The sequence below is a fragment of the Electrophorus electricus genome, chromosome 1 (assembly GCF_041902795.1).
Source record: "Electrophorus electricus isolate QZ-2024a chromosome 1, ASM4190279v1, whole genome shotgun sequence".
In the NCBI taxonomy this organism is placed as follows: Eukaryota; Metazoa; Chordata; class Actinopteri; order Gymnotiformes; family Gymnotidae; genus Electrophorus; species Electrophorus electricus.
In genome coordinates, this window is record NC_137497.1 from 31,641,859 (window position 1) to 31,669,358 (window position 27,500).

At 44.4% G+C, this 27,500-nt stretch overlaps 4 protein-coding genes across 14 annotated transcripts in view; 1 reads left to right on the top strand and 3 right to left on the bottom strand.

The window, feature by feature from the left end:
- The window catches only part of adam22 (ADAM metallopeptidase domain 22), a 67,928-nt gene extending 63,308 nt beyond the window's left edge, over positions 1-4,620 (bottom strand). For 2 of the 5 annotated variants that reach the window (XM_027009520.3, XM_027009522.3), the window contains exons 1-3: positions 4,178-4,618; positions 3,676-3,836; positions 336-412 (exon numbers count right to left, since the gene is read on the bottom strand). In XM_027009520.3, the coding sequence (XP_026865321.2) occupies positions 336-412; positions 3,676-3,836; positions 4,178-4,547 (608 nt within the window). In that variant the 5' untranslated portion in view covers positions 4,548-4,618. Of the gene's footprint in view, positions 1-335; positions 413-3,675; positions 3,837-4,177 lie in introns of all 5 variants that reach the window. The other 3 variants (XM_081715178.1, XM_081715179.1, XM_081715180.1) reach the window with 3 other exon arrangements.
- Positions 4,621-7,063: 2,443 nt separating this feature from the next.
- Positions 7,064-12,382, bottom strand: dbf4 (DBF4-CDC7 kinase regulatory subunit). 2 transcript variants are annotated; one of them, XM_081715181.1, is made up of 13 exons: positions 12,207-12,382; positions 11,844-11,933; positions 11,528-11,697; positions 10,895-11,083; positions 10,623-10,673; positions 10,414-10,483; positions 10,138-10,214; positions 10,011-10,050; positions 9,781-9,826; positions 9,262-9,393; positions 9,030-9,144; positions 8,795-8,910; positions 7,064-8,393 (listed from the first exon to the last, which is right to left on the bottom strand). In XM_081715181.1, the coding sequence occupies exons 2-13, from the start codon at positions 11,878-11,880 to the stop codon at positions 7,433-7,435; spliced, it is 2,004 nt and encodes a 667-aa protein (XP_081571307.1). In that variant the 5' UTR covers positions 11,881-11,933; positions 12,207-12,382; the 3' UTR covers positions 7,064-7,432. The 2 variants fall into 2 exon arrangements, with proteins under 2 accessions (XP_081571307.1, XP_026865272.3); XM_027009471.3 differs by having other exon boundaries at positions 11,844-12,382.
- Positions 12,383-12,731: 349 nt separating this feature from the next.
- Positions 12,732-17,258, top strand: slc25a40 (solute carrier family 25 member 40). Of its 2 annotated transcripts, none has more exons than XM_027009496.3 (11): positions 12,732-13,032; positions 13,161-13,267; positions 14,243-14,302; positions 14,426-14,532; positions 14,706-14,773; positions 15,025-15,149; positions 15,247-15,420; positions 15,808-15,917; positions 16,359-16,440; positions 16,609-16,689; positions 17,015-17,258. In XM_027009496.3, the coding sequence occupies exons 1-11, from the start codon at positions 13,022-13,024 to the stop codon at positions 17,149-17,151; spliced, it is 1,062 nt and encodes a 353-aa protein (XP_026865297.3). In that variant the 5' UTR covers positions 12,732-13,021; the 3' UTR covers positions 17,152-17,258. The 2 variants fall into 2 exon arrangements, with proteins under 2 accessions (XP_026865297.3, XP_081571313.1); XM_081715187.1 differs by having other exon boundaries at positions 12,732-12,887.
- Positions 17,259-18,764: 1,506 nt separating this feature from the next.
- The window catches only part of rundc3b (RUN domain containing 3b), a 23,066-nt gene continuing 14,330 nt past the window's right edge, over positions 18,765-27,500 (bottom strand). For 2 of the 5 annotated variants that reach the window (XM_081715183.1, XM_081715186.1), the window contains exons 9-11: positions 24,369-24,518; positions 23,744-23,883; positions 18,765-22,440 (exon numbers count right to left, since the gene is read on the bottom strand). In XM_081715183.1, coding sequence (XP_081571309.1) covers positions 22,295-22,440; positions 23,744-23,883; positions 24,369-24,518 — 436 coding nt within the window. In that variant the 3' untranslated portion in view covers positions 18,765-22,294. The remainder of the gene's footprint in view (positions 22,441-23,743; positions 23,884-24,368; positions 24,519-27,500) is intronic. The other 3 variants (XM_027009475.3, XM_081715184.1, XM_081715185.1) reach the window with 3 other exon arrangements.

A 27,500-nucleotide genomic window follows, 5' to 3' on the forward strand; every position in this document is an offset into this window, starting at 1 on the left:
AAAGCGACGCGGCCCGTTTCCCATCAGTCGGAAGCAGTGATCGATAGGGTGGCCTGAGGGGGCTATAGGAAGGATCCTCTCGCAGGGCCTCACCATAAATCTCCAGCCATAATGATCCAACAGTCCATCAACCACCACAAAAGCCACCGCTCACTCCGCTCCTCAGAAAACACCGCCGCCACGTTAGTCATACTCCCTCTGCACTCTACCTGCAATCACCGTAGCAAGTGCGATAATGGTTGGGCCGTGTAATAACGGCGTCGTGAGGTTGTTATAACGCCTGGCAAGCAATCACGACAGACCAACGGTGTGGCGCATGTGGTGGATATACTCACTGGTTCATCTCCACATCTAGGATGAATGTCTGGTCGAAAGCTTTCAGCTGGAAGCTCGTCTGAGCCAGGTGGTTCGTCTATGAAGCAGAAAGCACACAAAACAGTTACACAAAAGCTGGTCAATTTTTCCATTTCATATCTTTTTATTTGTTGTTGTTTTGGGTTTTTTTTTTCTAGTAAAACATTCTTAGAGCAAACTATTTGCAGTGCTCCAAGAGGTGGGTCAGCACCTCTAAGCAGTTTTTATCTGCTGCTACTATGCTTGGCAGCATGGGCTGGTGGCAGTGTGGGGCTGGTGGCAGTTTGAGGCTGGTGGCAGTGTGGGGCTGGTGGCTACGCCAATGCCGCTTAAATCACTGCCTGCTCTGGGCCCATATGGCAGCGGTACTATAACAATGCCCTTAGGGGAAGAGGGAAGCTTTCACATTGCATTGTTCTCCCGGCAGTTATTGTGTGTGCGCGCGTGTGTGTGTGTGTGTGTGTGTGTGATTGTGTTTTGGGAGGTACGTGTGGAAGGGCCAATTGAAGTGCAGAGGCTGAGTGTAGTCCCAACCCAAATCTAACATTTCCCAAAGGAGTCACCAAAGCTACCCCATCCGAACTCAGCTCAGCAGCCATCGATAAAAACGAGGACGGAAGGTTAAAAAAAGAACGTGGGCAGGAGGGGCAAGCCGAAAAAAGGGAGGGAGAGAGAAAGAGAGCGAGAGAGAGTGTGTAGGGGAGAGGCAGAGAGGAGGAGAGAGGGATGTTAGGAAAGGGGGATGGTGACCAGGGGATCCTCAAAACTTCAGCACGGAGTGACGGCATGACTGACGTGAATCCCACGTGAAACAAAGACACACCCCAAATCCATCGATTGTCTCATAGATGAGTGCGTGTGTGGAAGTGCACTCTCTACACAAATATCAACCACAACAGACTGCATTATCCTATGCTAAGACCCACGTACACACACACACACACACACACACACACACACACGCATGCAAATCCCATTAAAGTGTGTAAGGGGAGAGATTTTCCACTGGGTTTCTGAGACTGTATACTCTATGGCCATCTCCCACTATTGATGTTATCTGACTAGGCATAAGGATCTATTATTCTCTCTCTCTCTCTCTCTCTGAGTTTTGCTGCAGCCCAGTTTTGATGATCTATCTCAATAAAAAAAGAAGAAGAATGAAAGTCACATTACAGTATCTTTTTCTTCTTGAATTGATCAGATTCTAGAAATAATACCAAGCATTTGATTTTCAGACAGATGTGATTAGAGGAGATGTCAGCTGCGTGCCAAGCTAAAAACAGACCTAGTCAGCCGATAGCAGAACGTGGCGGATGATTTCAGGGCGGTTAGAGGCGGATCTGAGGAGCATTTATCAAGCAGGTCCGACGTCTCAGCCAGACGCCGCGGGCACAGGCTGCCCTTAGTGCTGAATCATGGTGCCTTCGTGAACATGGTCCCCTAAAACACTGACACGGTGTTTGCTGAGAGAACATGTTTGTTTTCTTGATTAGTGTCCCGTAGTTCATCAGAGCAGCGTGGCTAGGGCTTACAAAGCTGCTCAATATTGTGCCCAGACTTGGATGCTACATCTGCCACATTTAGGTACACAAACAACTCCAGTTTAGACATCAAACCCCAAGTGCAGTTGGTGGTTTAACCGTCCTGCCACACAGGCCTTCCAAATAACAATGTAAAACTTTCATCTTTCTCTATACCTTGTGCCACGTGGGCCAAACAAAAGTTGCTGAAGTGGGGTGTGGGGGGCATTGTGTTGAGACAGATATTGTTCAGCCCTTAGTACTAGCTGGCTCTAACAATGAAAACTGTTTGCTCTCGTTTCAAGTCCTCATGTCAACTGTGTGCCAGCCAGCCCCCCACCCCAACCCCCCACCCCGACCTTTTGTTCTTTTGAATAAACAAACAAACAAATAAATAAAAAAGTTCTGAAAAAGCAATTCATATTGGTCAATCTGTGCAATTTGAAATATTTTAAGCAGCAACTCTGCTAAACACACTGACTTTAAATGATTTGAAAAACTTGTTTTTTTACACTGAGTGGGTTAATTAATCTTGATATGAGCAAACATGGGATAAATATTGGACAAATATATCAAATATCGAACTAGAAAACAACCAATAAATTCTCGCTATACTGATTTCCCAACTGAAACCACACTCCAACCAATATGGCACGTTATATTAGAGAGATGAATCGGCTTTGTCTGCGCAGGACCAACCTGGACCCCAACCCCATCCTCTCTCACACACACACACACACACATACACATACACACACACACACACACACACACACACACACAAATAAATAAGACACGCAAACACGGCTCGACGTTAAGAATTCCGCCATCGCCACTATTGTTCAAGCAAACGGAGACTCCCTAAAATGATCCACTCGCTGCAGCGTTTTACTGCCTTTGTTATCCGTTCAGTCACGCGGTAACGATCTCGCAGTACACCTTGGCCGTGCCCACATCATACGGTGGCTACGCGTGGGATTGGGTAGACGTTACATCGCCAAGTTGATTGGTTAAGTGGTACATAAACTTTTTACTTTACTCATTTAGAGCTGTGTTTGAGTTACCTTAGTTCTTTTACCTTACGCTGCCCTAAACTGGCCGCAGTCGGCCAAAGGATCTGAGTAAATAATGCATGAAAACGTCAGCTACCTTTAAAAAAAAAATCGGACAGCACAAATGGCAAAGTTTCTACCAATTATGATTAGCCTGTAATTTATGTAAAGCTCGTATGAGTGTTACACGTCAATACAAGGTATGCCCTACAGGTATAACTATGCTTTTTTTTAAAAAACCTACAACGTGCATTAGGAAAAGCTCAAAGCCCTTATCAAAACTAATCGACAGAGCATTAGAACCGACTAAGCCCAGCAGTACCACCGAAATGACAGCTTTTCATTCATTGCGCAGTCTTTGTCTGTCAGTGCCACACACGCCGATCACACTGTCTCAGGTGCGTAAGAAACACCCAAGCAAAAACAGAAAGGTAACCCACATCACCTTGCCGAGATAAGAGCCGCTTTTCAGCGTCCTCCACGCTTACCTATCGCTTGTTAGGCTATCGCTTTGTAATATTTGTCAAATAAATGAGGAGAGATTTAAACCTAGTAAAAGCGTAAACTGGCGAGTTAACAGGAAGAGTGCTTAAACACACTCGCACACAACACAAAAAGCCCACAAACAACGTTTGAATAACGGCATGTCTCCAGTGGCAACGGGGATCGAGAGTATCCACCCCACGGTTCCCACATACAAATCAAAAACCGCGGGGGCTTACGAGGCCGGCAGAGAGAGAAGAACCTACCTGTTCAGCGTCGGAGTTGGCTTGGATCCGTGTGTTTAGGACGTCGTGTGTGGTTTGGCTGTTGTTATCCGTCCGAAAGATCAGTCGTACTGGCACCGTGTTTTCTTTTCCGAAGAACCTGCTCTCATCACGCAAAGCCCTCGTCTTCGTCAAGGCGGTTCCTAGAATAAAATAGCTAGTTTTTTTAAACGACTGATAAAACATTTGCCTTAGGGGCGAATAAACAGTCGGTGGTTTCTGGTAGCCCACAAGAACATATCGAAATGATACAAAAACAATAAAAAGGTGTAATTAATACAGGTTCACACATTAAGCTTTAAAGGCTCCTGCCACTTCAAGAAGCACATTTCATAGACTGTTTACCTCAGGACAAATCCTGTCAACTGGCACCAGAAAAAGCAGAAATAGGGCAGCAGCATTATTATAGTCTTCAACAAAATAACTTTATTACTACAGCCTAAACAAACAGAAAAAAAGAAAGGAAGAAATAAAATACCGTTACCATTCTGAGAGAGGGAATTGCTGGAATGTAATGCACTACACATCGCTCCGTAGACATACAGAACTGAAATCCCAAATCGCAGGGCCATCGTCACGAAATCCTCTTGGTTGGAAAAAAATACGACTTGAGCATGTATCCGAAATGTACAAGGTCTTGTTTCCCCCTCGGCTAAGGACAACAGTGGGTCACATCCATCCGCGAAAGCGCTCTGTTCAGCGGGCTGGCGCACTCTCCCTCGCAGGTTGCCATTAGCGATGCTCTCGGAGCTTCTGCATTGAGACGGGCGGAACGGCAAATCGAGGTGGCTCTGTTTGAGCGAATTCAGCTCCTTCAGCAGGCGCGGGTCCACCTCCTTAAAAGACACCAACATCCAGACGCCTCACTGCGGAATCCCATATAAATATACATGAGGAGCGAGCGGCGAACGGGCTGACGGGTAGTGTAGTGTGCGCAGTGCTTGCATGTATGTCCACCTGCTGCTACCTTCTGCGCAAAACCAGCCACATGACCGCGTGTAAGAGACCGCTGCGCAAATTACGAAACGATACGCAAGGGGAGACTGAGTGGCGAACACGAGGAGCCCTGCCTTGTGGGCTAGCGACTATATCCCAGGGACCGATACTTTATCGCCTGGGACAATCTTGGATTGTATTGCTTTCCTTTTTCTGTTTTACTTTACTTTAAGAAGTAATCAGCTACTATATTATTTTGGTCATTTTTATGACTAGCAAGATCATGAACCAGAGTAAAGAAATATCTCAATAAATTTCAATTGAAAAAAGGCTATCATTGCAACTAGGGGGTCACTGTTGGCTTCTGTCACGAAGTCTGCACTAAAGCTTTTTGGAGTCTTAATTGTTATATCTGAATTTAGTTAACTGAAGCGAAGTTATGTAAAATGAATCATTAACCTGAAGAAGCTACAGATAACAAAAACTATCAAACTAATACAGAGACAGATTAGTAAAGACTAGACCAAGAACATAAATGTCAGGTTTAGTACTGAGAGAGCACTGACAGAAATACAAATCCACCTGAGTCCTCATTTTTCCTTGGATGATACACTGGCAAAATGCCATTCTGTGATTGCTAGGGTAGGAGAATGTCAAGTGGGAAATGATGAATATTCAAATACTCCCATGGTTAATATTCAGTATTCCCACTCATCATTCCACTCAGGTTTAGGAACCCATAAAAAAGAACGAAAAAAGAAAGCTAAAGCATTTTCTGCTAAATAAAAATCGTTATCGCAATATTTGCCTTTGCAATCCTGTCGTTGGAGAAACTGATGTGTATGAGTATGTTTGCTGTGCGAACAATCACAAATGACCTCTGATGAATCATGACATTCAGAATCATTAATTTTGCTCAAAGCAGTGGGGGCCCACACCACATAAAATTGTACTTTTACAGTTTGCCTTTTTCCTATCCCTGTTCCCAGCGCTTTTAAATCAGCAGTCAATTCGCTCAATCTAAATCTCTGGACTGCGGACGCGTGACAAATCCCAATCTCCGAATTGCTGACACGTGTACCCAATCTCTGGTCTTCTCCGCGCTGGCACACCCGTCGATTTAACGTGCATATTCTCGCCAAAGTCCACGGGACTGAAGAGCTGTCTAATACTGCCATACATCTAGACTATAAGGTGGAGTGATGCAGTTTTTGTGAACATCTGGAGAGTCCGTTTAGGATGCAGACTGCAGAAGGCTTTGCTTGTAGAAATACACGAACACATATGTGACGCCATGATTTTGGCCACATATTTATATTTACATTTTATTAGCATGTTGCATATGAGTGAATGGTGCATTAAATTGTAACTACTTTATTCTAATGACACTGTAACTGGTTCTGTAATCTGTATTAAGGCAAATTGTCTAAACAACCGCATTAGGTAATAAACCCTTCCTCCTCACTCCTCAGAGTGCCAGTGCTTATTATTCTGTATACAGTAACGTAAAAGAAAGCAACAGTGGTAGTTGTGTACATCTTGGTTATGGTATCATATTTTGGCGTCAGTATGAACCATAGAAACAAGTCCAGATGAAGTCCCCTAGCACTTTTTAAACGCTCGCAGCCATTCGGCCTCGTCTATTTCATGTGATGGCCCCGGCCACTTCCGAAAAAGTCTGAAGAGATTTTCGGCCATATCGTGCGGTGTCTACGGTATTTACCTGAAGACAGGCCGGAGTCCATGCACATCCTCCAATCTGCACATTAGCGTTCAGGTTGATGTAGTAAACAGATTGAACGTTTAACGTGTCTGCAATCCCTGACATTTCACAGAACAGCAAAGGTACAAAACAGCTGATGAAGCAAATCCAGCACGCACAGAAGCAACTTAAACACCCGCCCCACTCTGTAGTCAATGACCCCTAAGAGGAGACAATTTAAGACCCTGGGGATATTCGCAGCCTGCGAGGGCTCTGAATACCTTTATGCAGAGCATGTTTGCTCATCCGTGACGGAAGGCAGTGTGGAGTTCTCAAGACCTTACAGAATAGGTGGAGCAATTCTCCTTCAGTGTCAATCCATTTGATATTTTTATTCACTCCAGTACAAAACAGCATTCGCAATACAACACATAACAATGTGAAACAATTCTAACAATTGTATCCATAGTCAGTGGAAAAAGACAGATTAGGCTATAATGGAGTGTGATCAGACATGGCTCAAGTATTGGAGTTGTCATCTTCAGGCACATCAAACGAGGTGGGATTCGCTGCCAATGTGGTGAGTGTGTGTGTGTGACCTAACAAGGCTCATGCACTTCTCACTCTGCAACATGTGCATTGACTTGTGAGCTGCCACTGGCTACCTAATATCATTAGCTAATTAACAGCTCTGTTCTACATGAACTCAATGAATTAAGACGTGACAATTAATTTGTCTGCAAAGGATTTAATAGAGCACAAATTCTTCCATATACATTTGGAGGGCAAGTAGCATTCCTTGCACATATATAGCACAGTCCATTTTATACAGGCATGTGCAAACAGCTCAAAAGACATTTGTCTTCGTGAAGGTTTTGTGTTTTGGGGATTTCATGTGTTTTCTGTTGAAAGTTGCATAACAGATGTATGGCAGTTCGATATAGTCCTTTAGAAACTAACCTGTCAGATACAGGAACTCTCTCAGTATCTCAGCTCAGAGTGAGATACATTTTAACATGTTACACAGCATTTTTTCCAATACATTTTCAGTGGCCTTGCCAGTGCTTCATTGGTTTTCTGTTTTCTCTGGGGTTTTAGGCACTAATTGCTGAAGCCCTTAAAATCATTTTCCTCCACATTATCACTGGACTGGAAGAGATGACGCAAGTCCAAGTCGGAGGCCGAAGGGCTCTGGGACTGGGAAGCTGTGCTGCACGGCTTCGCACTCAGTGATTCTACATGTTTAGTGGTGAGACCCTGAGGAACCTCTGCTGAAACTCTCCGCCTACTCCTTGAGTCACGCACTTTCCTCTGTAATGTTTGAGACAGACTGTCCATACAGCTTGGATCATGTTCTCTGCTGGACGAGGGCCTTTCAACTGTGTCAGGCCCATGGCTTATGTCAACAGACTGCTCAGTTCTGATTGGCCCATGACATGAATTGGGGAGTCTGTCTGTAGAGAGTTGTGAACACTCTATGATATCCAAAATTGGTATTTGTGCAGTCTGAATGTCTGGATGGCTAACAGCACACTGTTCCGATACCTCGTTAGAATGCTGAGCTCCTTGTAAGGTCTTTGCACCTGGTGGACACCAGGCACTTCTCAAATTTTGCTTTGTAGCGAAGGATCTTAAAGTTCCAACATCTCTGCAAGCAGGTGGTGCACTCCATGAATTCCTTAGTTTTGAATTAATTTCCAATGGTCTGATGTCCTTCTCCTGGGAGTCAGAGGAACATGCTGGTCTTGTGCTGGACAGCGACGTACCAAATGCCTTCTGCCAGGCGGCTTTAGAGCTGGATGCCCACTCAAATGACCTGCGCTTGGAGCTGGATTTCTCCAGCGTGTCTGACTGCCCAGCTTGGTCCTCCCCTGGATCCTTGGCCGGCTCTCTGCAGCGTTTGCGGGCTGGCAGGGGCTCTTCGCTGCTTCTAAGCTCCGCGTTGGGAGAGGAGCAAAGTGAGGACCCGTCAGTCGCCTCCTCGCCATCGCTTTCCGCTGCTCCGTCTCTCCCCATGGCTACCCCTGGGGCCAGGAGCGGGGACGAGACACTGAACTTCGCCCTGCAGGGGAGCCATTGGAACCATACATCTGAGCACATTAGGCGAAATGGCATACCCATTCATCTGCCTCATCTTTTAAACGTTAACCTGGGAAAGGCGCCAAGCCCTAATGGAGTTTCTGTCATGGTGGAAAAAGTATTACAGAGCAAATATCTTTCAAAAACTATATATATATATTAAAAAAAAAGTAAAATATACATCAACAGCAAGCATGCATTTGTTATACAGAACAATACTGCCTTCTGTCCTGTCTTCGGTTGAGCTTTTAAAATAATGCCCAAGACTCACCGACACAGAATCACTGCATCACCTGCTGGTTAAAAACAAAAACAAACAAACAAACAAAAACAAAACCAAACTTGCTTTAAAATGTGGCTGGATTTGAACTTGAGTAATGGTACCTTTGCCTTGGGGTCCTGATGCGTATGAGGTCACAGGTGAGTCCTGAGATAACTTTGTCCACTACCAGATATTCCTCACTCTTAGAGAAAGCCAGATGCTGCTCACTCTGCAGGTGCTGTGGGTCACAGGCTGGTTAGTTTAGAAATGAACACGCATGTGGAACTACAAATGCAGCCAGTGATCTGATCATGACTGGCCCATCGCACATTGAAAAGTGGTTATTCTGCTACTTACGGCTTTGAGGCCCTCATATTTGACCATGCAGCATTCACAATAACCCCCTTTCCTCCGATCTTCATGGCCTCGGCGTCTCTCTCTCCTGCCCCTTGCCCGTCGATCTACACAGGACCTGAGGCAATAAATAGATAGAGATGGATACTTCGTTTATGATGACCATAAAGGCAAGCAAGCGATGAAGCAACAAAGGCAAGCATTTTGTTTAGGATGCGATGGATAACGGACATACCCTCGCTCTTTCACTTTTCCTCTATGGGAGTCTTTACAGGTTTCTTCCACCAAGAATGGACAGCAGGGGGCAGCAGATTTGAGGTTACACATGGGCATGTTGGGCATTGGTAGATATATAGGACGGTACTGTCTGTAAAGATCACAGTATATACAGTAAGACCCCGCCGTATGCAAACTCAGAATATACGAACGACAGCTATATGTGATTTTCATTTTTTTCAAACTTTTGCCGAACACTGCCTCCCCAAAAATAACTGTGCCCTAAACTGATTTGACTACTGAATTTTATTTTTAGTTACTAGTCAAGATATGAGTGATAGGAATGTGTGTATAAGAAATATAGGTATATCTGTGCACCACTGAGTGAATTTCAACCTACGCGAGAGGTCTTGGTACGTTTTGATCACAGGACCTTACTGTAGATATCAAATTCACTTGAGCACACTTTTGGCATCATGAGAAATAAAAGCATCCCGTTTTCACCAATAGACATTGAATAAATGAAATTCTCTTGTACCTGCTGGAGTCCTCCACTTTAACAAAGGGACGACTGATTCGACCAGCTGAGAACAAAGAACTTCAGATTTAGAAAACAAAGTTCACAGCAGGATTGGAGTCAATTGCATCAGTTTACCTCAAACTGAGTGCTTACAGTTATATAAAGACTGAAACAGATTTTATTAAATCTTGTTAGCTGAGTCAGATTTTGCAGACTTCAAGAAAAGGGAATTATTTTTTTTTACTCACCTCTGCATTTCTGAAATCCCTCTGAGGTCTCAAGTTTGGCCTAGAATCAGAGGCAAAAATGACGAACACATGAGCAAAGCACTTCTAAGTTTCAGTGGTTAGCCAAGGCCAAACAAAAGACACTCACAGCTTTCTTCGCTGTGTGATTCACTGTGCTCATCTTGGGGAGTTTGCTTTTCTTCTTATCAACGTAAGAAATGACATCTGCAGAGAGAGCATCACAACAAAGAAAGCACGGCTACAGTGTACAGCTGAAGGACAGGGTGAAAGCACCAAGAGTTGAAGGGAATTAAAATGGCACAAACACCACTAAACATATGTCTATGTAAAAGGTGCTCTTTTTGTTTGGTTTGTGCTAGGTTGAGTGTGTTGTGAGAAGTGTAGTGCAAAAAAACATGATTACCATCAACGTAGAGAATTTTAACACCCCATTCGTATGCACTGGCCAAGATTCGGTTAATATGAAACCGTTCCTAGGATGATGGAGGAAAGGTGGAGAATAACACTCAGTGAAAGCAAACTGATTAACATGTCCACAATGGTAGGTGAGAACTGCAATGTAATGCCCATCACTGCACTGAGCATTGGCTAAAGTAACCGCAAATCACTCACTTGTTCCTTAACGACTTTCTCCACTAATGTTTTCCCTCTGCTCACAAGGACCTGTGAAATACCATCGAAATGTGATGAAATTAGACCAAGTTCCTTCAGAAGTGATAGAAGTTAAAAGCCAACTCCTCTTAAATAGAGGTAATAGCTTAACAAAACAGCTATGACAAAGCGTTGACTTTCGACAGCATTATTTCCTGAGACCAACTGATTTCAGGACTGAGACTGTGTGTTGCAGTCTGAAGTGGAGAGATCAACAACGTCAGGTTGCTCACAGTGTCAGCTGGTCCCAGTGAGCTGCCCCTGGGGCCCAGACTGTCCCTCTTGCTGCCCGGAAGGGGGGAGCTGAGGCCTGAATCCGGACTGGGTACCGGCGAGTCCTGAGCCAGCCGCTGCACATGGCGAGCTTCAGGCTTCCCAGAAACCAAGTATCGGATTTCTTTACTGAAAAACTTTTCCACCGTCTGATACCAGAGTGAGAGAGATATAAATTAAGATATGCAGTGTTACATATGAACCGCGGTGAACAGATTTTCCACTGCTTTTTAAAAGACAGCTATTGAGCAACAATCACAGTGGACTAAAAGGATGAAAGGCAATCAAGCATAACATACAAAACAAACATTCTCGTTTTCTCATTGTTTCAGTTTGAAAGGCCAATCAATATAGCTTGAAGCAATCATGAGTGGGCACGCTTTAATGAAATAATGGGACGAGAAACAAAACAATCAGTACACTATGCATGTGTTGCTTCAAAGATTATACTATATGGGTACAATTGGGTGTATATAAATTGGAGCAAATAAATTAAATGGGAATATGTAACAAATGTAATTAATAAAAACATGCAAGTTATGCCTGCAGCTTGAATGTGTAATGTAAAACTAAGCAGCTTAGATTGTACTCACTCCTCCAAGGCTCTTGATATCACTTTCCAAAGTTAGGCTTCGTTTATTACATGGTAAATCCAAATAAAATATTCGCCCCGTCAAGGGCTTGTAACGAAGAGGATCACATGCTGGTTGCAGTTTATTTTTGGATGCAGCTGTCTTGTGCACGTCGTTATCCAGTTTTGAGTCTGTTGGAAAACAGCATTTTTAAATAAATGACATATTGACCAGATAAGGTAAAACAAGGTAGCAATGATCATCTTTATTAGACGATTGTTCACAAAACCACACATCTTAAAACATAAATACTTAACAAAGACAGCATTACATTTACCTTTAAATGCTGGCTTCGCAAAGCTCTGGTGATGCATCCCAAAGTAGCTACGGGCTTCTAGCTAGCTAACGTTAAACCGAAGTAAACAGGCTGTGAACAGATGGATTTCTTCAAGGATTATCGCCATTAGATACGTTGGTATTTGTACGGAAATCTGACAAAGTCATTCAGGTAGCGTTTATGATACTGGCAACTGGCAACAGCTATAGCACCGGACGTAGACTGTATCAAGCTGAGTTTAAACGTGTCCGCTTTTTAAACTCCCGAAACGTTACACAGGAAGTTCAGGCTAGGTGAGCGAAGCTAGCGTTCGTTAGCTTAGCTAACAAAGTTAGCCGAATAATAATGGCGATACCAACATACCTCAGGGACGTCTTGGACAGACTTCACCCTCGCCTACATATTTGTAATAAATTAATATTTTCATTATATATTAAATAGACACTACTACATTTGTTTTGATGCGGTCTAAAACGTACTCGAAGCGTACATGTTTCTATTTTCCCGCTCAAGTTGACTTCCACCGTGACGCCACTCAGTAAATCCACATGTCATTCTTTATCTCCACATATTGTGTTTCGACACCCATAACTTTGTATTTTGACAGGAATTTGGAGAGCGTGTCTTTAGGTTAATAGAGCACACATTAAGATGCATCATTTCTATTCTTTTTTATTTTGTATGAAGAAATGTAATCTTGTTACCTTTTACATATTGAAAAGTTATTATTATTATTATTATTATTATTATTATTATTATTATTTAAAGCCTTAATAGAACAATTACAATTAACACACGGTGAAAAATGTTCTCTATTAATTCCATCCTTATGCACGCACTGCGTCCACAAGCAACGAATCCGCTTACTTGAAAATAAAGGCACCTGCACAAACGTCCAGTGCACGTTGTGTTACGAAAACATGAAGTTCAAGTATGATTATTGTTAATGAAGGTCACTTGATAATGCCGACCACTTCTTTTTGGTGGATGTAGTCTGTCTTTTGCTGACATGGTTTGGGAATATAGTTTGAATTAAACGAAGTGGTAAGCATAGCTTGTTAAACATTTGCTGGCGACTAGATGCCATGAAATCGGGTGCTGCGTCTTAGGAGATGTTCTCGGTTTGGGTTAGGAGTTAGCTACAGGAGATAAAATTATTCACCTATCCACAGAAAGGGATGGAATCAAGGCAAGGAACTTGATCAACTTACAGAATTGGGTTAAGATGACTTTGACCCTTACCTGGTATCTAGTGTCTACTATAGCTTGTATTTCTGTGCAATAGTATTATAACTGGCTGCTTTGTCTTCATGACAGACACTGTGAGATGACCTCTCCGAGATCCCAGGCGTCTGTGGACAGCATAACGCCGTTGCAGCAGATGATGGCCTCTTGCTCCGGGGCTCTCCTTACATCACTGTTTGGTAAGGCAGAAATGCAGTCTGTTCAGATGACTTCTTCCCACTGTGTGAATTTATATCGTCATATTAACCTGTACACTGACTAAAGAGCTTTTCTGCATAGTTGAGCCTTTCATGGATATATTTATTTTAGCAAACATATAAAAGGTATAAACATCTATACATAGAGTTCTGTACCATGTACCTACATACACACACACAAACACATCTGCCATAATATTTGCTGGGTTTTTTTTTATTTATTTATTTTTATTTTTTTAGTTTGCTGCAGACATAAAGATATATAAAAGATAAGATACTTCCATAGTATTAATATTCCTTGGACCTGTGCCAAAACGTCGTGGTAATGATCCTATTTATGGTGGTGTCTTTTTTTTTATTTATTTTTTTTATGGTATTATCAACTGAGGCACATCGTTTAGCACAAAGGCAGGCAGAACATGCTATAAAATAAGTAACATCATTGTGTAAATGTTCTGCTAAGTCATTACCAATAATCAGTCAGTAATGGTGAAATAACAATGAAAACCACATATTGTATGGCCTTGCTATTTATTTGAGGTAAACTCCGGATGAAGGAGGCTCTCGCCAGAGCCATTCTGGGGCCTATGTGCACATTTATGTTGCTCTAACAAACCCAAATGGTGATTACTGAGCCGAGTCCTGTGTGCTACAGAGTAGAGAAATCACACAATTGTGCAGTATATTGAAGTACCTTGAAGCCAAACAGAGAAGCACTAATCCTACCATCACTTTTGTGAAAAATAGAGGCTTGTACTTGTCAAACAATCAAGGCGATTCAACAACTTGGATGGAAACAACTGTGTGAAATGTAAATGCATGCAGTGCATAGCAGGTGTACACATGATCACCCAGCAGGAAGCTCTGGGAACAAATGCTGTTTTAATAATGTCCATCATTATTGGTCAAAGGTGCATTGCAGGCAGAGAATATTGTATGTTTGCTCTCTTTATACAGTAACTCCTCTAGATGTCATAAAGATCAGACTCCAGGCACAGAGAAGCCCTTTCCCCAAAGGTAAAGGAAAACACACACTCAAAAAAACAGTCAGTTAGAGTTTTGAGCTGAAAGTTCTCAAAGATTTCAGGCTGTGATGAATGTTTAAAGTGCACTCACACTCACGTTCCATCTGTCACTCAGGAAAGTGCTTTGTGTACTGCAACGGCCTGATGGATCACATCTGCGTGTGTGAGAATGGGAATGGAAAGGCGTGGTATAAACCTCGCGGACATTTTAATGGCACCCTGGTGAGTGGAGGGAGAGAAAGAGGTCTCTTTGCCTTAGAATCATTTTAACTTTTGTCTTACAGCAACCCGCTGTAACTGGAATTTTTCTCAAACACTAAGGAACCTTCGGTGCGATGTACTGGACTAATGGGAGTTGAATGCTGTTTCTCCTTTTGTTCTGTTTTGTGACCCAGGACGCCTTTATTAAGATCGTGCGCACGGAAGGGTTCAAGTCGCTGTGGAGTGGCCTCCCCCCCACCCTGTTAGTCATCAACACCTTCACGCACTCGCACACACGGCTTAGACAGGGAAAAGCCGGTAATGCTCCTACCAGCGAACAGAACCGGGTGGCTTGTTCGTCACCGCGGCGCTCACATCCGCTGGCTTTCAACTTTTGTTAGCCCCCTTCTTCTTCTTTTTTTTTTTTTTTTTGGAGCCCGTTAACTGCCTCGTTATGGCCGTGATTCGCACCATCCCAACGACGTGTACCAGTGCAGTGTTCTCCCTCGGCAGGGTGATGGCAGTGCCAGCCACGGTGATTTACTTCACCTGCTACGACCAGCTCTGCTCCGCCCTCCGCTTCCATATGAACGATCAGGCAGACAAGGCGCCGCTATTGGCCGGAGCGCTCGCCAGAGGTGACCTTTGGCTCCCCCCACTTGGCTTTTGGCCAGCAGGCTTAGAATGAGTCGAACGGATTGATTCAGATCAGGTCTGCCTGTGTGTGCCTTTCAGTGGGATCTGCTACTTTGATCAGCCCTTTAGAGCTGATCCGCACTAAACTGCAGTCGGAGAGGCAGTCGTACAGGGAGCTGAGTGCCGCCGTTTGCTCAGGTGTCCGTGCTGAAGGCTGGCTCACTCTCTGGAGGGGCTTGGGACCCACATTGCTCAGGGATGTGCCATTCTCAGGTATACACACACAAACGCTAACACAGGAGATCTGGGAAAACCCAGTCTGATACAGAAACCTTACTACAGATTTAACCGGGCTACTTCCGGCACTTTCATTGAAATGACCTCCTACCATTATTAACCATACCTGGTTGTGGGGTTCTCGAGTGCAACTTCAGAGTCCCTTTTAATATTTTGCTACAACATGTCCAACTGACTTGTTAATTAGCCTCTTGAGTTGAGCCAGGTATATTGGCCTTTTATAATTTAGTTGATAATACTCCTTTTGTACCAAACTATTCCTTCAGACTATGTTTTGCATGTTTGCACATCTTGCATGACTCATCCTGCACATTATTATAGCATTTTGTAGCATTTACTTGTGCTGTGTGCGTGCCCCCTCAGCTTTGTACTGGTATAACTACGAGAAGGGCAAAGCCTGGCTGTGTCGGTCCAGCGGGAGCAGAGAGCCAACGTTCTCCATCACCTTCATCGCAGGAGCCGTGTCCGGCTCTGTGAGTCTGCGTCGCTCTCCCTGCGAGCCACCGCATTTGGCCTGAGACGGGCCACCTTTTCCTTCAGTCTCTGTTTCAAAGCTTTCTCGGTGTGATGAGATGTATCGCAACACTCTGTAAGGCAGGTGTTTCCAAATCTGGTCCTGGAGTTTAGCTTTTAGTTATAAAAAAACCACCTGATCCAGTTAATCCAGGCCTTCATCACAGGCAGGTGTGTTGGATGATGCTTGGATTTATATTAAGACTGAGATTAGAGTTGAGTTGTTACGCAGTGTGGTAGATCCCCATGACTGGGTCTGGGAACCCCCCCTCTAAAGCAAGGCCCTGACTAAGTCAGGCCTTGCTTTTGTTCTCAAATGCAAACTATCTTACAGCAGCTGTGCCTCCTCTGGAGGAGCATCCGTGGGACTTTGTGTCAGACTTCCTGTTTACTCCTCTCAGATTGCATCAGTTGTCACGCTGCCGTTCGACGTGGTCAAGACCAGGAGACAAGTGGAGCTGGGTGAACTGCAGGCCCGGAATTGTATGTTTTCCCAAACTTTGGTCTTGAAAGCAAAAAAAGCTAAATTAATAAGTTGGATAATGGCTGCCATATAACAGTTAATGATAAATGCAAGAACAGCTTCTGTTGCTAGATAAGCCACAGCTTGTATTAAAAATAAGTTAATTATTTACACATTTGTTTTTGTAGTGATGGCTAGAGCCTCTTCTTCAACGTATTCTGTGATGAAAAGGATTGTGACAGAAAACGGTATCAGAGGACTCTTTGTGGGTAAGGGCTTCAAATCACAGCTGAAACATGGGATCAGATTTTGGATATAGTTTCCCCTAATAGTTGCAATTTGCTAGGATCAATGAAAATATTTCATCTATCATGGGTAATCGAGTTTATTTGGTACCAGCAGACCAGTTTTGCTTCTGCGGACTAGTTTGATAAACAAGGCCGTGGTGTCAGTAAATCCGTTATTTTCTATAATTAACCACTAGATGTCGCTGCTGTAGTTAACGGCGCCTCTTCAAACAGTCAAACTATTCCCATTGCCATCGGCAGAATCGACAGCACCGTCAAACCTGCACTCCCAACGTCTCCGTTTCAGGTTTCACGCCGCGGCTGATAAAGGTGGCTCCAGCCTGTGCCATAATGATCAGCGTCTACGAGTTCGGAAAGGCTGCCTTCCGCAAGCGCAATCAGCAAAGACGCGGGCCGACCGCTCTCCAGAACAGCAGCACCTGATCACGCTCGTGTGTGTGTGTGTGTGTGTGTGTGTGTGTGTGTGTGTGTGTGTGTGTGTGTTGTACACATATGTGGATCAAAGCAACCATAAACGATTTAAAAAGCCATCCGCAGTTTCAGTGTACTGGCTGTGAGGAAATGTTCTGTCGTGCAGATGGGTTGTGAAGCCAGCAGTTTGTGATAGTGGAATTGTTTGCTCAGTGGTCCATATTGTACAGTTAAAAAGAAAAAAAAAGCTAAAAACACAAACTAAAAACATTAGTTAAAAACAAACGAAAAACGTGCTAAAAACACAAGCTAGAATATAAGATAAAAACAATCTAAAAACATAAACTAAAAAATGCACTAAAAACACAAGCTAAAAACATAAACTAAAAATATAAGATAAAAGCATAAGCTAAAAACATAAACTAAAAAGATAAGATAAAACTGAATTCCTTGAATTGGTTCATAAGTGTAGAATAATGTCAGTCTGATGGTTAAACAAAGACTGCAGTTCATTCAGGATATTCATTTAGGATACACAGATTACAGGAGAAACTATGGGACTGCCAGACATTTTGCAATTAAATGTTTGAATGCTTGACCTTTTTCTGAATTATTTGTGTCTATGCTCATAATAGTCCAACAAACAAAGCAGGGTTTATGCACACCGTCCTTAAAACAAGATGTGGATGTATTTTAATTAGATTTTTAAAAATTGCTTTGCAGTGCCAATAGAGACGGTTTGTCTTAGTTTCATGACTTAAGAATGTATTCATGTTTGTGAGCATAATTTGGTTAATGTAAAATCTAAAAGTGTTTTATTTCATGACTTAAAAAACTCAACCTACTAACTGGAAAATATTCCCAATAATCACCACACAAGAAAGTAAATGCTGGGTAGGGAAATGATTGAGTGAATTCCATCATAGGAATTCACTCTAAATCATTTCCCTACCCAGCATTTACTTCACATAGTACATCATAGTATGAAAAACAATTTACTTGGAAATGAACAAAAGAAAGTACTTGTACTTTTTTTCCTTTTAGAATGTGAGTTTAAAAAGCACAATCCCAGTTTGACAGAGATTTTATTTATTTAAGAAACCATGACCAATGGACATGTAGAAATAAAGTGCAAAAATACCATCTCAGTGACAGCCGCAAAACTATCCTTTTTAAATGGAGAACGATCATTGTAGCATTTAAGATCACACTGATGGTGAAAATTAAGACATTGATGGAGAGAAGCATGTGGATCTGAATGAAGGAACAACCTCACTGTCTAGTCCCGCCACCCTCAGCCTCTGCCTAGGCTACCCTTCCCTCACTCCCCTACGTCTGTAGTTCCCTTCCCTCACGCCCCTACGTCTGTAGTTCCCTTCCCTCACGCCCCTACGTCTGTAGTTCCCTTCCCTCACTCCCCTACGTCTGTAGTTCCCTTCCCTCACTCCCCTACGTCTGTAGTTCCCTTCCCTCACTCTCCTACGTCTGTAGTTCCCTTCCCTCACGCCCCTACGTCTGTAGTTCCCTTCCCTCACGCCCCTACGTCTGTAGTTCCCTTCCCTCACGCCCCTACGTCTGTAGTTCCCTTCCCTCACTCCTACGTCTGTAGTTCCCTTCCCTCACTCCTACGTCTGTAGTTCCCTTCCCTCACTCCCCTACGTCTGTAGTTCCCTTCCCTCACGCCCCTACGTCTGTAGTTCCCTTCCCTCACGCCCCTACGTCTGTAGTTCCCTTCCCTCACTCCCCTACGTCTGTAGTTCCCTTCCCTCACGCCCCTACGTCTGTAGTTCCCTTCCCTCACGCCCCTACGTCTGTAGTTCCCTTCCCTCACGCCCCTACGTCTGTAGTTCCCTTCCCTCACGCCCCTACGTCTGTAGTTCCCTTCCCTCACGCCCCTACGTCTGTAGTTCCCTTCCCTCACACCCCTACGTCTGTAGTTCCCTTCCCTCACTCCCCTACGTCTGTAGTTCCCTTCCCTCACTCCCCTACGTCTGTAGTTCCCTTCCCTCACGCCCCTACGTCTGTAGTTCCCTTCCCTCACGCCCCTACGTCTGTAGTTCCCTTCCCTCACGCCCCTACGTCTGTAGTTCCCTTCCCTCACGCCCCTACGTCTGTAGTTCCCTTCCCTCACGCCCCTACGTCTGTAGTTCCCTTCCCTCACGCCCCTACGTCTGTAGTTCCCTTCCCTCACGCCCCTACGTCTGTAGTTCCCTTCCCTCACATTACATTCATTATCTGTCAATTTTGTGTTTGGTGGCTCCAGAAAACAAAACCTAGAAAAGGTAAAATCACATAAAAATCTTATTTTCATATAGATTCGTCATATTAAATAGTCCAAGAGAAAAGGACTTTTCTCTACATACCTACCCTCTATGCCTGAGAACACTTTCAACAATAATTTATCTTGATAATCGTTTCACAGTTCAATGTGATTTTCTGTCAGCATATCCATGAGATCATTGAGGCAAACAAGAAAATCTGAAATTTATGTGAAATTTTCCTTTAAAGCCACAGCAAAGGCAAATACACCGTGGGGAGGAAAAGCACAGCAGTAATGCTGGACTCTTTCTGCCTTCTGTCTATACATAAAACTGACCAGAGAACAGAGGCCTGGCTGGATGGCATGACAATCACGAGAACACCACACTGTTCGACTATATGCTTGGCCTTAAGGCTTTATCAAGGGTTTCCCCGAGCCTGGCCCACTATATAATTACATCTTCCATTTCCAGATGATGCAGCGTGTTCCCATGTTATGGTATCCATAGAGACTCTGCTGCTGTCAGGTGTTTCCTGTGAGTTTGGATGATCCAGAGAAGGAATGTCAGGAGAAGATAAACATCTTCCTACAAATCTCAGTCAAACAAGACAACAAAAACATACAATCAGCATGCTATTTCATGCTTTTTTCCCCTTAAATCAAAGAAACAAAACATTGATTGCAGAAACATCTAAAACCGAGTTTGGCACGTGACTTAATTGTGAACAACAAGATTGAAGTAGAATAGGCATGCCAACCCATTTTGTAATACAGTTTCCTCAGGCTTTTCACGGGTTTTTGGTGAGCTTGACTCAAAGCTACAATCAAACAACATGGCAGCTCGGAATTAGAAGCATTCAATTAAGAAGAAATGGTTGGGTGTTGGCTACACTCTTCATATGGTTCTCAATGCAGAGGTTAAAGCCAAAATGACCAATTAAAAACACTTAACACCTTTAAAGGTGTGATGGATTTACTGAATCCCCAGAGCGATGCTTTCATGTGTCAATATAGTAATGAAAAGGTTTAATCTCATGTGGGGGAAAAAGTAAATACAGTGTTTAGCATTTAAAATAGAATTAAAAAAATCTATTTAAAAAAGGTTCTAAACCAAAAATGGATATAATGGAGAATAAACACAGTGCTAAAATTTTACCTGTGGCTACACCTGTTTATGCCTAATACTAATAAAAAAGCAAAAGATATTTCATAGATATTTCATCTTAGGAGCCTGCTATAGGTGTGAAATCCTGCTTCTTAAATTACCACTCGGGTTATAACATTATGTACATGTGCAACATAAAAGCAGTAATTTGTAAAGTCACTCTGGATTAGAGTATCTGCTAAATTCCAGACATGTAAATGTAAATGCAGGTACCCGGTTGTGGTTTAAGCTTTTCAAAATTCACTATTTAAGGGAATTCATCAATTATCAAATCAAACTCATTTTCAGTCTTGGATAGGGCTTAAAGTTCAACTAAATAAGAACAGCCATTTTTCAACTACTGGCATTGTCTGGATTCTAGTCAGAATGATAAATCAAATGAAAGAATTAGAATTGTTAAAACCTAATTAATCAAAAGATTGACAATGATTTTCTACATAAAAACTGAATTTCAGTTAAAAAAAAAAAAAAAAAAAAAAAAGTACTATAACAAGCATCTCCATATCTATGAAAGCGTGATCACAATAGTTTCGAAATATTCATGCGTAGCTAGAAAATAGCTAATGGTGTGAGGCCTTGAACATTTCAGGGATCAGTTCACAAATGCAAACTGTTTGTAGCTGGAGCACACAGTGCAGGCTACACCTACACCTGCTCCTGGGAAACCGTTTAAAAAGACAGCGTTTTAAGTTCCTTCTCACACAAGAATTCTGAAGAAGAGACACCATCAACTTTCAGTTGTTGTGAATCCCTTTACTGACTTTTGGTTGAACGATCCCTGTACACCAAGGCTTGAGAAGTCATATAACGTATTGTGGGTATTAGCCTGTCCACTGCCATCACAGAAATAGAAACAATGATCCAGTGCTCATCACCTATTGAGCTCATCACCTATTGAGCTGTTAATGAGGCAGGCATAGCTCCAAAGTTAGCATGCTGTCATTTTACTGGTTGATGAATATGTAAATCATGCAACTCATAAATATGCATAAAAGTTGCAAAGCAATTTATGTTGTTCCAAACCTGGGAGGAACATTTGAGTGGATTTCCATCTCCCACTCAATATTTGGCTGCACAGAGGGGCCAGAATACTTCAAGCAACCATATTAGGCAATGCTCCAAAGCCATGGCTATTATTTAAAAGGCATCTACTGGGTAGTAACGGTGCGAAAACAGGCTCTTCTTGGTAGCGTTCAATATGGTATCGAGTGGCTCACTATGGTCAAAATATCTACTACACTATATTACATTAAAGGTTCTTCAGGAATATAATCTTATATCAAAGATGGTCAAAAAAAGGGAAAAAACAATTCAAAAGGGGTCCTGAGCTAATCCACACAATAAAACTGCTGCAGACTCTTGGCTGAAGACAGAACACTGAGGCAGAGAACACTCAAGGACTAATAGGAAGAGGATGAACCGATTGGAAATGGAATGACAACATATCTGGGAGGAGACGTTCATAATCAATTCACATTAGAAGCGTCTTTAGGTAGTTTTCTTTTCCGCTGATCATTTGATCTTAGCACAGTGGAGTCCAAATTTAGGTCTGGTTTGACAGCTTTACAGTCTGATTCAAGGACAAGGTTTTTAGTGGTGAGTGAAAACTGTAATAATGAAGATATGGATAGACTGTAGAAGTAAGTGTGTGTGTGTGTGTGTGTGTGTGTGTGTGTGTGTGTGTGTGTGTGTGTGTGTGTGTGCGTGTGTGTGTGTGTGCGTGCGTGCACTTAGGATGGAGTAAGTCCTGGACTGGTCATATCTGTGATGGGGCTTGCCAGATACTCGCTGGACTTCAAACTGGCCAAAGACTTGTAGCTGGCTACTGATGTTAGAGATCCACACAAACCTCTCAGAGATGGTGTGTCTTCTTTACCTATGAAAGCGCGCGCACACACATACACACACACACACACACACACACACACACCCTTTTAATATACAGCCTCTCTGAGTTTACAGAGATGAGCATCTCACACACTTCTCCGATGCTTTAGAGTTTGTAACTTGGATAAAAAATAAGAGTGCCAGCAGTGCAAGACGAAGCCTGTCTGATAAGGCATGTAATAGAGGCTGACATTTATGCAGAAGGCAGTCTAGACACCACAAATGCTGACAGGCCACTGAGATGGGAACTCCCACTCCAGTGGCTTCAGGCAACGTGTGAAGAGCTTCATCTGTACAGCAAAACAGCATATAAAAATAGACTCTCTCTACGGGGGGGACATGATATGCACAATGTATGAATATTACATACATTATATAATACACATTCCCAACTTAGTGACAAGTTACTATCAGACATGCTAGCCTAGGAAGTAGGAATGCAGCAATAAGCCCAATTCCAACCACCACTATAACTAAAACCAACCAATAAGCTGGTATAAGCAGTGATCAGCCACAATATTAAAACCACTGACAGGTAAAGTGAATGCCATTGATTATCTTATTACAATGGCACCTGTCCAGGGGTGGGATATATTTGTCTGCAGGTGAACAATCAGTGTTTGAAGTTGATGTGTTGGAAGCAGGTGAGAAGCAGATGGGCAAGCCATAGACCAATCAGAGTACCCATGCTGACCCCTGACCACCAAAGAAAATGCCTACAATGGATATATGAGCATCGGAAATGGATGTGGGAACAATGGAAGTAGGTGGCCTGGACTGATGAGTTACATTGATCTACACCATGCAGATGCCACGGAACACTTTCAAAGGTCTATGGAGTCCATGGCTCAAACAGGTCATAGTCATTTTGGAGGCACTTGCAGGATATACCGCCGTATTACGCCGAGGTTTTTAATGTTACGGCAGAATGGTGTTTGGATATGTATATATATTCTATTGGAGTCGGTCCTCCAGCTTGGGAACCACAGGGTGGCTTTATCACCACTGGGACAACCTTAGTGGTAACCCTGGTGCAGCATCTTCCATTTTCATGCAGGTTCAGGTCACCCTATATGTCAGATGAGTGTGAGTTAATGACCTCACATCACATCACTTGGCCACATGTTTATTTCTAGCAGAACCATTAAATCAGCTGTCGTCTTATCCAGGGACTTCTGATCATCTCCTCAAAATGACAACAACCCCACTGAGAAATACTGCAGTTTGGTGACACGGCACTCAAACTGCCTCATCAAACACACACGCATAAACAAACATACATACACACGTACATGCACGTGTACCTTCTCTGTGCCAGTGTGTGAGTCCTGCCTTGCCATCAAGACTGTGTGTGTGTGTATGTCCTGGGTCCAGAGACATCTGAGACAGGCTCATATCAGCAGACAGCTGGTCCAGACTCTGAAAGCTCTTCCTGTGAAGAGACACACACACACACACACACACACACACACACACACGCGCACACACACACACCTAGAAATGATGCAGCAGGTCTTCTGCAGGGAAGGCTATTACTCCAGGACACACACACTCAAACTGTTACATTCTACCCCACATTTCTGCTCAATCCTGATTTATTTTAGTCTGCCATTTTAGTCCAAAGCCATATACAGAATTTCAGCCTCTGGTTATTACAATGAACATCAGAGCCACACGTTTCTGCTTCATGAAACAAAGGGCACACCAGGAATAGTGACTATCTGTTTGTCAGGACCCTGGACAGGGACAGCGGAAAAGTGTGCAAGCTCTGTACAGGAGACTGGACGGCATGAACACGACGCTAGTGCAATAAAAGACTGAGCAGAGGAGGTTTAATAACATATACACAGGGCAGCATTCCACTGGCAGAACACAGAAGGGCAACACAGACAGGAAACCAGAAGTAAAAGCACGTACTCATCCCACTGTCCTGAGTGTTTCTGGTAGAGTAGCGTGTCCAAGGCCACTGCGTTGGTGTCCAGGGTGCCAGGGGAGGGCCACTGGTTGGTCAGGTGGGAAGTGAGCTCCTGCCTGGAGCGGAGGTCATGGTTCTTCAGTACAGTCCTGCTGGCATTTGAAACACAGGCACACACACACACACACACACACACACACACACACACACAATCATGCACACCATGAAGCTCTCGGTCACAGTTTGATGATTCGTGCGAGGAACACAACATGCAGTGACATGCATAAGACAAAGTTATTATTCCCCCAGTCTCTCAGAACTGTCTGTGACTTGAGACAACAGCTTTAAAAAAAATATGAAACGAAAAAATATGAACCATGCTTTTCATACACACTGTAATAATGTGGTATAATCACCCACCAACATTGCATGAAACCAAGTTTCCTTTTACCTGACCATCTTTGACCTCTGACCCTTGACCTTTGACCTTTTTGAGGACAACACCAACCAAAGTGACATGCTTGCAGAGAAGGATGCGTGGCTTCACTAATAGGAGGAAAAAAGCCCCAATAATGCAACACTGTAAGCAAAGTGGCTGTAAGGAACCTTGAAACTGCACAGCTGTGAACTATCAGCAGATACAGATGTTAGGATATAGTGACTATACTGCAGTGCATGTAGTAGCCCACTGTATAGTGAGGCGCCAGTCCGTTTTAATCAGATAGAGTGTCTGTGGACAGGATGCTTTGTCAGGGGCGGGGGGTATGTTGTGTTGCACAATCCTTTCCAAAGAAGTAAACAATGCAATAAATGATGCTATGATTAACTCTAATCATCTTCAAAAGACCACGCACGTCCAGATCTGAGCTTTTTATGTATCCACACGCTGTGTTCATTATGATAAATTGTTATGGTGACCATGGAAGGCACAGAACTTGCTGTTCCAACAGCATCCTGATTTAGTGAAGTGACAGAGGCTGGAAGATCCTTACAGTGCTGTCCAGGCAAAGTATCAGAGTTCAGTCCAGTAGACTGCTTATCCACGTGATCAGAAGAAGCCATCACTGCAAAACAACAGCCTTTCTTGGAGTGTTTTTATTTTTGGTACATAAGCCCACTGAAAGCACGCTCAGACCCCAAAAAGCCCTGTGTGATCTTTCTTTGCCTCACACGAGAGTCAAACCAAACACTCCCAGATTTCCATCCTCCAGACAGCAGGCAGAACTGTCTTCCTTCTATAGACACAGTGCCCCCCCCGTCGCTTACCCCCATTCCCCCCCATCTCTCTCCCTGTCTCTTACCCTTATTCCGCCCCCCCATCTCTCTCCCTGTCTCTTACCCCATTCCGCCCCGCCCCCCCAGCTCTCTCCATGTCTCTTACCCTTATTCCGCCCCCCCATCTCTCTCCCTGTCTCTTACCCCATTCCGCCCCGCCCCCCCATCTCTCTCCCTGTCTCTTACCCCCATTCCGCCCCGCCCCCCCAGCTCTCTCCATGTCTCTTACCCCCATTCCGCCCCCCCATCTCTCTCCCTGTCTCTTACCCCCATTCCGCCCCGCCCCCCCATCTCTCTCCCTGTCTCTTACCCCCATTCCGCCCCGCCCCCCCATCTCTCTCCCTGTCTCTTACCCCCATTCCGCCCCGCCCCCCCAGCTCTCTCCATGTCTCTTACCCCCATTCCGCCCCCCCATCTCTCTCCCTGTCTCTTACCCCCATTCCGCCCCGCCCCCCCATCTCTCTCCCTGTCTCTTACCCCCATTCCGCCCCGCCCCCCCATCTCTCTCCCTGTCTCTTACCCCCATTCCTCCCCCCATCTCTCTCCCTGTCTCTTACCCCCATTCCGCCCCACCCCCCCATCTCTCTCCCTGTCTCTTACCCCCATTCCGCCCCGTCCCCCCATCTCTCTCCCTGTCTCTTACCCCCATTCCGCCCCGTCCCCCCATCTCTCTCCCTGTCTCTTACCCCCATTCCGCCCCGCCCCCCCATCTCTCTCCCTGTCTCTTACCCCCATTCCGCCCCGCCCCCCCATCTCTCTCCCTGTCTCTTACCCCCATTCCGCCCCGCCCCCCCATCTCTCTCCATGTCTCTTACCCCCATTCCGCCCCCCCATCTCTCTCCCTGTCTCTTACCCCCATTCCGCTCCGCCCCGCCATCTCTCTCCGTCTCTTACCCCCATTCCGCCCCGTCCACCCATCTTTCTCCCTCTCTCTTACCCCCATTCCACCACGCCCCCCCATCTCTCTCCCTGTCTCTTACCCCCATTCCGCCCCGCCCCCCCATCTCTCTCCCTGTCTCTTACCCCCATTCCGCCCCGCCCCCCCATCTCTCTCCCTGTCTCTTACCCCCATTCCGCCCCGCCCCCCCATCTCTCTCCCTGTCTCTTACCCCCATTCCGCCCCGTCCCCCCATCTCTCTCCCTGTCTCTTACCCCCATTCCGCCCCGCCCCCCCATCTCTCTCCCTGTCTCTTACCCCCATTCCGCCCCGCCCCCCCATCTCTCTCCCTGTCTCTTACCCCCATTCCGCCCCGCCCCCCCATCTCTCTCCCTGTCTCTTACCCCCATTCCGCCCCGCCCCCCCATCTCTCTCCCTGTCTCTTACCCCCATTCCGCCCCGTCCCCCCATCTCTCTCCCTGTCTCTTACCCCCATTCCGCCCCCCCATCCTTCTCCCTGTCCCTCTCTTTTCAATTAAATATTTTGGCATGAATGTTATAAGTTACGCGATTGCCAGTGCAAATTAACAAACAAGAAATGGGAAATTCATAGGAAAAGAATGAAACAAGTTTCTGATGGTCATTAGTCAACAATACTGACTGAAGTCAGTATTGTTGTGTTCGAGACTGCTCCTGCTGCCACGTGTGGGTGTGCAGACTCCCGACAAGCAAACGTGCAGTTAATGCATCTTAAAATGGCTAGTTTTGAACACATAGCTAAATTATTTGTGAACAAATCAATGCGAAACCCTAAATGCTTAGCCTCGCAGCTAGACAAATTAGGTAAAAGCTAGTTAGCATGTTAGCTAACCTAGCTAACTATTGTGCCAAGTTCAGGGAGTAGAGACATCTCTCAGTGGCTCTAAGTAGAGGCTGGGGACCTCTGACAACACCTGTCTATGACTGGGCCATGGAATTAGCT

Bases quoted from the DNA above. Each gene is read 5' to 3' on its own strand.
- dbf4 (XM_081715181.1), bottom strand. From the start codon at position 11,880: ATGCATCACCAGAGCTTTGCGAAGCCAGCATTTAAAG. The intron at 11,698-11,843 runs GTAAATGTAATG...GTTTTCCAACAG, and splicing joins TGCGAAGCCAGCATTTAAAG to ACTCAAAACTGGATAACGAC. The intron at 10,215-10,413 runs GTAATCATGTTT...CTCTCTCTGCAG, and splicing joins TAAAATTCTCTACGTTGATG to ATGTCATTTCTTACGTTGAT.
- slc25a40 (XM_027009496.3), top strand. The intron at 13,268-14,242 runs GTAAGGCAGAAA...CTCTTTATACAG, and splicing joins TCTCCTTACATCACTGTTTG to TAACTCCTCTAGATGTCATA. The intron at 15,150-15,246 runs GTGACCTTTGGC...TGTGCCTTTCAG, and splicing joins GGCCGGAGCGCTCGCCAGAG to TGGGATCTGCTACTTTGATC.